This window comes from Ictidomys tridecemlineatus, chromosome Y (assembly GCF_052094955.1).
Source record: "Ictidomys tridecemlineatus isolate mIctTri1 chromosome Y, mIctTri1.hap1, whole genome shotgun sequence".
NCBI classification, from domain to species: Eukaryota; Metazoa; Chordata; class Mammalia; order Rodentia; family Sciuridae; genus Ictidomys; species Ictidomys tridecemlineatus.
This window is the reverse complement of record NC_135494.1, coordinates 1,081,194-1,092,374: the sequence shown is the minus strand read 5'-3', so window position 1 is coordinate 1,092,374 and position 11,181 is coordinate 1,081,194. Positions and strand designations below refer to the sequence as shown.

At 43.1% G+C, this 11,181-nt stretch overlaps 1 protein-coding gene across 8 annotated transcripts in view; it reads right to left on the bottom strand.

Annotated features, from left to right (window-relative positions):
• Nucleotides 1-2,261: 2,261 nt before the first annotated feature.
• The window catches only part of LOC144371944 (uncharacterized), a 208,745-nt gene continuing 199,825 nt past the window's right edge, over nucleotides 2,262-11,181 (bottom strand). For 4 of the 8 annotated variants that reach the window (XM_078035274.1, XM_078035269.1, XM_078035273.1 and 1 more), the window contains 3 exons: nucleotides 9,697-9,823; nucleotides 9,456-9,516; nucleotides 6,519-8,894 (listed from right to left, as the gene is read on the bottom strand). In XM_078035274.1, coding sequence (XP_077891400.1) covers nucleotides 7,145-8,894; nucleotides 9,456-9,516; nucleotides 9,697-9,823 — 1,938 coding nt within the window. In that variant the 3' untranslated portion in view covers nucleotides 6,519-7,144. Of the gene's footprint in view, nucleotides 4,571-6,518; nucleotides 8,895-9,455; nucleotides 9,517-9,696; nucleotides 9,824-11,181 lie in introns of those variants that run through there. The other 4 variants (XM_078035271.1, XM_078035272.1, XM_078035276.1 and 1 more) reach the window with 4 other exon arrangements.

Below are 11,181 nucleotides of genomic sequence, written 5' to 3'. Positions count from 1 at the left end.
TCTAAGTGGCTGGATTACTTTGTTAACATAAATTTGACACATAGTTGGGCTGTTAGCCATCCCTTGAGGGAGTACTTTCCATTCATATCTCTGACCAGGACCTTCATGATTTAGTGCAGGGATAGTAAATGCAAAACGTGGACTATCTTCAGGATGAATTGGAATTGAAAAAAAACAATCTTTAATATCTATAACTAAAACATACCAAGTTTTTGGCAAAGCAGACAATTGAGGAATCCCCGATTGAGCAGGTCCCATAATGACCATTTCATTATTAATGGCTCTTAAATCTTGCAATAATCTCCATTTACCAGATTTCTTTTTGATGACAAAAATGGGAGTATTATGGGGAGATACAGAAGGTTGTATATGTCCTTCCGCTAATTGTTGTTTGACCAGGTCATGGGCTACTTGTATCTTTTCTTTAGTCAAGGGCCACTGAGGAACCCATACTGGTCTTTCTGATTTCCATGTAATTTTTATTGTCTCAGTGGCCCTTTGTGAAAATCCAACCCATGTCTATCTGTTCCTTGATCTATTTGTCTTGGTGCTGCTATACCTTCTTCTTGTTTTTCTAATCTTTTTCCTTTCCTAAAACCTTGTCTAGCCATAATAGTGGGTGCATTTTGATTGATATTATTTGTTAATGTCAAACCTAATTGATCTAGGACATCTCGTCCCCATAAATTTACGGGAAGATGATCCAATACATATGGCTGTATAGTTCCTTCACATCCTTCAGGATCCTTCCAATCTAATAGCATTGCACTTCTATCGTGATTAGTCGCCACTCCTAGGCCTCGAAGCGTTTTAGTGGCTTGGTGTAATGGCCAATGTTTTGGCCATTCTTGACGAGAGATAATGCCAAGGTCTGCACCTGTATCCAGTAGCCCATTAAATTCATGTCCTTGAATATTTAGTTTTAGCATGGGGCGAGAATCTAAATTTAAAGAAAGCATAGCCCAATCTACACCTGTGGAGCCTAATCCCTTGGAACCTCTTTCTACAGCATGACTGAAAAATTTATCATGTAGGCTTGGTATTATTAGTAACTGTGCTATTCTATCTCCTGGTGAAATTATTGATATACCCTTTGGAGAACTGGCTATAGTTTTTATTTCACCTTCATAATCAGGATCAATTATCCCAGGACTTATCAAAGTCCTTTTAGAGTAGAAGAGCTGCGTCCCAATAATAAGCCTACTGTTCCTTTGGGAAGAGGTCCTTTTACCCCTGTGGGAATGATTTGAACTCCCGTCTCTGGAGTTAGTACTGATTTGGCGGAGGCACAGATGTCCAACCCTGCGCTCCCTCCGGTTTGTCTGATGAGGGATCTGATGTCCTGGGCACTGCCCTGATGGGGTTGCTGGGTTCCTCCAGTGCTCCGTATATTTGTGGTTTGGGGCCTCGGAGCATTGGGGCCCCCCTGTCCATTTTTTGGCAATGGAGCCCGATGCCTTTGTCCACGATATTGTGGATAAACACCTTGTCCTTGTTCGTTTTTTGATAATGGAGTACCCTCTATGGTGGTTTGAGAATGGTATTCATTAGCCCAATGTAATGGAGTACCCTCTATGGTGGTTTGAGAACGGCATTCATTAGCCCAATGTCTCCCTCTACGGCATCGTGGGCAAATACCCGGTATTCTACTTGTTTGATACCTAGTTTTGTTAAACCCTCCTCCTATGGGGCAATTCCTTTTAAAATGTCCTGTTTGTTGACAATTGTAGCATGTTCCTGGCCTGGCATATAAAGCCTGTTTGACTGCAGCTGCCACAATTTGCCCTTGTTCATTAATGTCTCTGGCATCTAAAGCCTGTTTTACTGCAGCTGCCACAATTTGCCCTTGTTCATTAATGTCTCTGGCATCTAAAGCCTGTTTTACTGCAGCTGCCATGACTTGCTCTTGTTCATTAATGTCTCTGGCATCTAAAGCCTGTTTTACTGCAGCTGCCATGACTTGCTCTTATTCATTAATGTCTCTACATAATTTAATATATGTGTTTAAATCTTCCTGTTTCCATGGTCTAATGATATCTCTGCACCAACGTTTCGCTTGGTCATAAGCCAGTTGTTTTATTAATGGCATTGCTTGTTATGTATTCCCAAAAACTCTGGTAGCTGGTTGAATAAGCCTATCTACAAATTCAGCGTAAGGTTCATTAGCTCCTTGTATTATCTTAGATAATTGACCTTGTAAACCTCCATGTCCTTGTAAAGTCTTCCATGCCGAAGTCTGGCTAGGCACATTTCAGGAGAAATTGTCAAAAGAAACTAACTTTATTTTTAGAACTACAAACGCCAAACAAAACAGCTCCTCAGGGAAAAAACCCTCAGAGCCAAACTGCCACCACCGGCTTCCACAACCCTCTCACCCCCACACCAGCCTTTCAACCTCCCACAATCCTCCTGCTCTTGAGGCCGATTGGCTGGGGTGCGTGAGCAGAGCCAAAGAAGTCCCCCAATGAGCAGCTCCATGGAGGAGCCAATCAGCTAGATGTTGCTGGGGCCGCTGTGAGCCAATCATCAGCTGGCGGTCTGAAGGGCAAGGAAACAGCCCAATGAACATCACCGCAGAGGAGCCAATCAGCTAGATGTTGCTGGGGCCGCTGTGAGCCAATCATCAGCTGGCAGTCTGAAGGGCAGGGAAACAGCCCAATGAACATCACCGCAGAGGAGCCAATCAGCTAGATGTTGCTGGGGCCAGCAGGGACGGGTGCATGGGACCTGTCTTGGCCTGGAGGAAGCTCAGGACTACATAGGGACTCGAGGAGTCAGACAGCTGGACAGGCTCCTGGCTCCATCAGTGGCCCTTGTGATGGGTGTGTCTCTCCAGAGGCTTGGTTTCCTTCTGTTTGAAGGGGCAGGGGTCAGAGGAGGAGGTGGTCACACACACGTTGCTGTGCTGCTCTGGCTGAGGACACCAGAACTGTGCAAATGACCATGCTCTGCCCAGGGTTGTCTCCTACCTTGGGCTTGGTCAGAGAGACTTGGATGGCTTCAGTCTCAGGCCTCCTGGTTTCCAAGCTAAATGACTTGTGGTCTCTTCCACTTGTTGGCAGGTGATGCTTGGGACCCTTTTCCACATAGAGGGTCACATGTGGTCACTGTTGAATGATGACAGCTGTAGAGCAATGAGTCGCGAGGATGAGGAAACTGGCCCATGGTTCTGAGGAAGGCCCTGTGAACACCGAACCTCCCTCACAGTCTCCTGGCCTGCAAGTCAAAGCCCTGTCAGTGGACAAAGCTCCTCACACAAAGGTCAGGTGCACCCTCTTCCACAGCAGCAGGTGAAGCTGGGGCTTAAGGAGCTCCAATGAGTCCTTCCAGCTCTGATGAGATGGGAAAACTGGGAGCCTCTTCCTGGGATCCCAGGAAGGTTATGAAAAGGGCACATGTCCCCATCCCTCAACCCTGACAGCCCTTTCCCAGATCCTCTCATTCTCATGAGCCAGGGAAACCTTTAATTTTCATAACTAGTTGATGCTGTAGTTGGACATGATACTAAAATGTGTCCTCTAGAGCTTTGGAGTTGTTCTGTAACCTCACTTGCAGTGGAAGCAGAAATGAGAGTCAGACTCCATCCTTCCTCCTGCATTAAGAAATCCTGCAGGAGGAGTGGGAAGGGCGCCCCCTGCCTGGCTCCTGTGGGATCAAACGACTGCTCTGCTCTCAGCATTCATGTTAGCCTCAGACTGTGTCACCTGAGCAGGGAGCAGAGATGGGACCCCAGATTCCCCAGGATTAAGAAGTGCTGGGTGTTTGCCCAGAGCATGTGGATAACCTCGGGAAAACAGGGGAGATAAAATAACACAGCCGGACTCAGTGAGACCTAGTCTGTGGGAGGCCAAACTACCATGTAGCTGTTTCTGTCTCCCCTCTGATGTGTGTGACATCATCATTGGTCACCCTGTGATCTGGTCGCCTATGTAACCCAAAGAATGACCAATCTTCAGGGTGGTGTGACGGTGTCCTCGTGCATGGGTGTGCCTTCCTATATCAACATGGGTGAAGCTATGCTCCTGTGTTCCTTTGTAGTATTACCTTTGCCCTCTTTGAAATAGAATGTTCCATGGAGATGCCTTTTGTGTGTCCCCTTCTCTTGCTCTCCCCTTGGGAGTGTTATTCCTGGATGTCAGTCAACCTGCTGACACAGACGTTGCTGAAGTCTGGCTAGGCACAATTCAGGAGCCACTTGTCAAAAGAAACTAACTTTATTTTTAGAACTACAAACACCAAACAAAACAGCTCCTCAGGGAAAAAACCCTCAGAGCCCAACAGCCACCACCGGCTCCCACAAGCCTCTCACCCCCACACCAGCCTCTCAACCTCCCACAATCCTCCTGCTCTTGAGGCCAATTGGCTGGGTTGCGTGGGCAGAGCCAAAGAAGTCCCCCAATGAGCAGCTCCGTGGAGGAGCCAATCAGCTAGATGTTGCTGGGGCCGGCTGTGAGCCAATCATCAGCTGGCAGTCTGAAGGGCAGGGAAACAGCCCAGTGAACATCACCGCAGAGGAGCCAATCAGCTAGATGTTGCTGGGGCCACTGTGAGCCAATCCTCAGCTGGCAGTCTGAAGGGCAGAGAAACAGCCCAATGAACATCACCGCAGAGGAGCCAATCAGCTAGATGTTGCTGGGGCCTCTGTGAGCCAATCATCAGCCGGCAGCTGGAAGTTTGCTAGCAGCTGGAAGTTTGCTGGGGCCCCTTTGGCTGTGGCTCTCAACAGACGTCAGGAAGCTAGACTCAGCCCCCTAAAACCTGACCCTTTGCCTCATTTGAATGACTTCTCCTTAATAAAATGGTTCAACACATTCTCTCTCTCTCTCATCTTAAGGTCAGAGGAACTCTCACAGCACCCCCATAGAAAAAGGTATTTCTGTCTCTATGTGGTTATTTTGCCCAGCCAGTTAGCTCAGTTCCCCTGGAGCCAGTCTCAGTGAGACCCAGTGTGTGGGAGGCCAAATTAGCATGTGACTCTGTCTCCCCTTCTGATTGGTGTGGCCTCATCATTGTTCACTCTATGATCTGGTTGCCTAACTAACCCAGATGATAGCACCAATCTTTGGAGTCCTGTGGCTGTGTCCTCCTGCATAGGAGAGCCTTCCTACATCCCTGTGGGTCGAGCTATGCTCACCTGTCCCTTTGTGATATTACCCCTTGTCCTGTTTTGGATATATGACTTTTGTGTGTCCCCTTCTCTTGCTCTGCCCTTGAGTGTGGCCTTACGAGATGTCAGCCAGCAAAAATTAACAATTAGCATTTTTGAAAATTATTCTCAGGAAACACCTTAAAGAGTAGCAGAAATATCTGAGGGGTTCAAAATTCAGAATTCATTTTTTAATTCCTCAATCATTTTATTATGGAGTCTTTAGAATTCCTTTTATAATCTGTATACTAGGAAATGATTAAATATGTAATGTGAAATGTTTTCTCCTGCTAAGCAAGTTGTTTTTAAAAATATATATATATTTTCACATGTATGGCTGCTAATCTTACTGGAGTGAGACGGTATCTTAGGGTGGTTTTGATTTCAATTTCTGGGGAGAAGATGGCAGTGAATAGAGTGCATCACCCCCTTGTACTTCATCACTGCACAGGTGAATAACGAGGTACAACGGCCAAAAGCTATCTTGTTAGGAAATTTCCATCAAAATTGGGGTGCACCGAAACCTAGAGGAAGGATTTCCATCACCGAGGACCGGTTACTGGGTCACAACCACAAGTGAACTGTGCGACCGGAGATCTAGTGTGATTTCTTAAATGCTGTTCAAAGGGACCTAGAAAGTTGAAAGTCTTACTAAAATTTTTAAAGAGAGTAAAAGGATCTTCCCAGATATGAATTCGCTACATATTTGAGGACAACTCTGAAAGCTGAATACTGCCCCACATGACTTATCCTCAGTATTTTCTACAGTATGCGTCCTTTCATACAACTGAACAAAACTAGAACAGCTAAACCCTTTATATTTCTTACTTGCATAGGATTTATACTTTTTATTCCAAAAGAATCTTCCCAGTCCTTAGTAAAATACTGAGAAAACTAGAAGATTTCCCACGTTTCTCACACGCACAGGGCTTCTCTCCGTGAGGGTTTTCATATATGAAAATGAAAACAGGGCTGGATGAAAAGCTGACAGGATGTACAAAATCCCCCACACACTGTTTTTTTTTTTTTTTCAATGTGATTAAAATGGCTTTGAAGACAACAGGGGAAATGGAAAGATTTGTGATATTTTTTACATTTAAAGAGTTATTCAGTTGGATGTGGTGGTGTTTGCCTTTAATTACTGAGACTTGAGAGCCAGATTCTGAAGGATCAATGTTGGAGGCTAGCCTCAGGACCTAAGGAAGACCCTAAGAAACTCAGCAAGTCCCTGTCTCAAAATAAAAAGTAACTAGAATGTAGCTCAGTGTAGAGCACAACCAGACATAATCCCCAGTCTGTCTCTCTCTCTCTCCCTCTCTCTCTCTCTGCCAAGGTCAATGCTTGGCACCAGAATCATGAGCCACCACACACCTTTGTAGATTCAAACAGCAATTCTTTATTCCTGCTCTCACACCGCCTCCACACAGGTCCAGGGGCAATCGCCTTCTGCCCTCTCGCACAATTCACCTACTCCATGAGGCTCTCTCCAAATCCCATTTTAATCTCACGAGAACTCAATGGGAACAAGCAGCAGGAACACCCTAATCCCAGCAATAATCTTCAACTACCAACTTCCCTAAAACCCATTATCTTAAACTGGCAACGCCTTAAACTCAAGGAGCCGGTTACTTCCTCAAACCTGATCAGCTCTAAACCCGAATCCGCCTTGGTCCTTGAGCAAGGTCACCTTATTAAAGCATGCATGCAATGTCCCATCAAATGTCCTCTAAGCAGCATGGGGTACGCTTGGCAAGGAAATTTCGATGTGTCATTCCTACTTGGTAATGGCCCTCAGCATCTCTCTCTCTCTCTCTCTCTCACACACACACACACACACACACACACACACACACTTTCAGCAGTGTAAGCCCTTTCTTGTCTTTGAGGATGACATGAAATATTGATTTACCAGGTTTTACATTCAAAGGATTTTTCTCCAATAACGTCCTACATGTATATGAGTGAAGCAGTAATAACAGAAAAGTTTACCAATTGTTTTCATGCATACAATTCCTCTGCAGTATCTGTTCTTTCACGTGTATGAAGCAGACAGGATGTGGCAAAAGCTTTTCCACATTGTTGACATTCGTAGGGCTTTTCTCTGGTATGTATTCTTCCATGTCTGTGAAGATGAGAAGATCTAGCAAAGGCTTTGCCACACTGCTTACATTCATAGACCTTCTCTCCATTATGTGTTCTTCCATGAATCTGAAGGGAACTGGATGTAGCAAAGGCTTTCCCACACTGCTTACATTCATAGAGCTTCTCTCTAGTATGTATTATTTCATGTTTGTGAAGGTGAGAGGACCGAGTGAAGGCTTTCCCACAATGCTTACACTGATAGGGCTTCTCTCCAGTGTGCATTCTTCCATGAATCTGAAGGTAACTGGACGTAGCAAAGGCTTTGCCACACTGCTTACAATCATAGGGTTTTGCTCCAGTATGAGTTTTTTCATGTGACTGAAGGTGACCAGACTGAGTGAAAGCTTTCCCACACAGCTTACATTCATAGGGCTTCTCTCCAGTATGAGTTCGTTCATGTATCTGAAGGAAAGAGGCAGTAGTGAAGGCTTTACCACACTGCTTACATTCATAGGGCTTCTCTCCAGTGTGCATTCTTCCATGAATCTGAAGGGAACGGGATGTAGAAAAGGCTTTGCCACACTGCTTACATGCATAGGGCTTCTCTCCAGTGTGCATTCTTCCATGAATCTGAAGGGAACCAGATGTAGCAAAGGCTTTGCCACACTGCTTACAATCATAGGGCTTCTCTCCAGTATGAGTTTTTTCATGTGATTGAAGGTGACTGTATCTAGAAAAGGCTTTGCCACACTGCTTACAATCATAGGGTTTTGCTCCAGTATGAGTTTTCTCATGTGTGTGAAGGTTAGTGGACTTATTGAAGGCTTTCCCACACTGCTTACATTCATAGGGCTTCTCTCCAGTATGAGTTTTTTCATGTGCGTGAAGGTGACTGGATCTAGAAAAGGCTTTGCCACACTGCTTACAATCATAGGGTTTTGCTCCAGTATGAGTTTTTTCATGTGTGTGAAGGTTAGTGGACTTAGTGAAGGCTTTCCCACACTGCTTACATTCATAGGGCTTCTCTCTAGTATGTGTTCTTCCATGTCTGTGAAGATGACTGGATCTAGAAAAGGTTTTCCCACACTGCTTACATGCATAGGGCTTCTGCTCAGTATGCATTCTCTGATGTATTTGAAGTAAACTGGGATAATCAAAGTCTTTCCCACATATCTTACATTTGAAATGTGCATCCCCTGTGTGTGTGATCCTGTGCCTTTGAAGACTTGCCTGTGAAATACAGGTCCGAACACCTTGTTGACATTCATAGAGTTTCTCTCCAGAATGAGTTCTTTCATGTCTTCTAAATAAAGAGGAGAAATGAAAGGCTTTCCCACATGTGTCCCATTGAAAATGTTTACCTCCACTGTGTGTTATCATGTGTCTTTGAACACCAGTGGGATAAGAAGAGGCTTCACCACATTGTTGCCATTCATTGGATTGCTCCCCAGTATGAGTTTCTTCATGTCTCTCAATGTCATTGGAACAACTGATGACTTTTCCACATACTGTACTTTCATAAGATGCATCTACCCTTTGTATTAACATTTGTGTGTGAACGCTTTTGAGAGAAACCAGAGATTTCCTGTATTGTTTCAATTCACATGGCTTCTCTTCACATTCCTCATGCTTGTAGTATTTGTGTCCAGAGTGAGATGTGATCTGCCTATGAAGGAATGAAGGTCATATGAAGTCTTTTGCACACATAATGAAGTCACATGGATTTACTCTATTAAAATTTTTCTTTGTTCAATTAAGAATTGGAATTGATTTGAAGGTTTCCCCACACTATTCTGTGCCTTTGAAGTTTACCATGACTTCTTTGAAGAAGTGACTAGCACATAATCAATGCTTAATTCATTCACAATTTTCTATGTATTTATAGATCTTTACATTACTACCAACATCAGGTAAAGGCTAGGTTTTCTGACTTGTTCAACTTGCCTGAAAATAAAGAGATTGAAAGAAAACAATCCTTTGCAACACAGCTTCTCTGTGGCTATTATCCAAATAGTGATATTCACATATGCAATTTCATAGTACTTTTTGCATGTCAAATACTTTGAAAGGACTGAATATCTGTTACAGCTAAGTATATATTTCTGGTAAAAAATATTATAAGAATAAATACTTTTCTTATTATGCATACTTTTTCAGTTGGCTTGCTTTAAAAATTATATGACAGTTCTCAGATTCCCTCACGAATTCCTCTTGTGAGTACAGTTACCTTACATTGCTTCCAGAGTTTTCAATCTGATATTCAGTGGTCTTGTCTTCCCACCTGTTTCCTAAAATGAGAGAAGAGAACAATCTTTATGAATATTTAGGAGCTAGAAATGTTTTGCCAAATCCTAGGTGCCATTTATGCTGCAATAGTTCACCAACTGATTCCCTTTTCACCTTCTACATAAATGACCAAAATAAACATGAATTCTCTATTTGATTAATTTTAGAAACATCATTATTACCTATAGAAGCCAGGTTTCTGAGGACTTCCAGCATCACATCTCTGTAAAGGTTCTTCTGGGAAGGATCCAGCAAAGTCCACTCCTCCTGGGTGAAGTTCACTGTCACATCCTCCAAGGTCACTGAGATCTGAAATATCCCACAAATGTATAGTGGAGGCCAGGAGAGATTGACAGCATGAGAAATCTATACTCAACATGTGTGATGTTCACATGACTCCCTGGCCTCTTGATTAATTCCATGATTTAATCCAACAAATCTTTACTGTACTCAATTTTTTACACCCATTACAACACTAGAAATTGGCTACTCAGAAGGCTAACATCCTTTTTTAGTGTTTTATACCCTTCCTTTGGTGAGTTCACAGGAAGTGAGACGGGCTCCCAGATCACTCCTAACTTCTTTATTGGTTGCACCTCTATTACATGTCCCAGAAACATCCTGTGTGGTACAGAGCTAATGTAAGCAATTCGGATAGTACTTATCTTTAGAAAAGAAAGGTGATGAGTAGGAAATTGCAGGAATCATGAAACTAAGCATTTGAGAGAGATTCTGCAAACTACTGTGGCTCTCTGTACCTACAAGGTTAATATAAACAACATGGTACTTACTGATGTCTTGTTTCCTCTGAAAGTCTATAGTTCCATACTTAAAGAAATGCCTAGAACCAGCCCACACCCACACCCTCTGGTAAAAGGGTCAATAAGGAGATGCCTTCATAGACAACATTTAGACAACCTTTCACACCGGTTGTCACAATGTGGTAACTCTCTTTGAGTTCATCCTGTGTGATTATACAGAGAACAATTAGAACTTTGCAGGTGCTTTACTCAAGAACAAATTTAGTCAACTAGCTTACTATTAAGTGACAAAAACAAACATAAGTTCTCTATTTGATTAACTTATTTATTAATGAACACAACAATTTGATAATTTCCTGTGGTTACTGTCAAAGCAAAATGAGGTAAGTGCAAAGATGGCACATGTCTTAGAAATAACTCAATGACCCAAAAATGTCACCTTGTCCAAATAAGAATCTTACAAAGTTTTATATCTCTCAAAAAATCTTCTTAATAAACAGCAGGCACTACATTTCTAAGTCTCATAGTAAAAATAAATGTCCAATGATTGTCAAACTGTTCTTAACAGCAGCCAGTTCACTACTATAATGTACAGTCATGAGACACATGCCAATGCTCCGCTCAAGGACATTTTGATAAAGGTTGGGTCACATGTGCAATGGTTGTCTGTTGTGAAAGAGATTCATGCTGCCTGAAGCAAAGGTGGTGGAAACAAACATAAAGCAAAAGCTCTTCCAGAGTGTGGTAAAGTAACAAGTTTGTAGCCCAGAATTCTAAACTATCCTACATAATCTGGGTGTAAAAAAGGCCACCATTCACATCTGTAAGCATGTTATTTTTTTTTAAACTTTTTTTTTTTAGAGAGGAGAGAGAGAGAGAGAGAGAGAGAGAGAGAGAGAGAGAGAG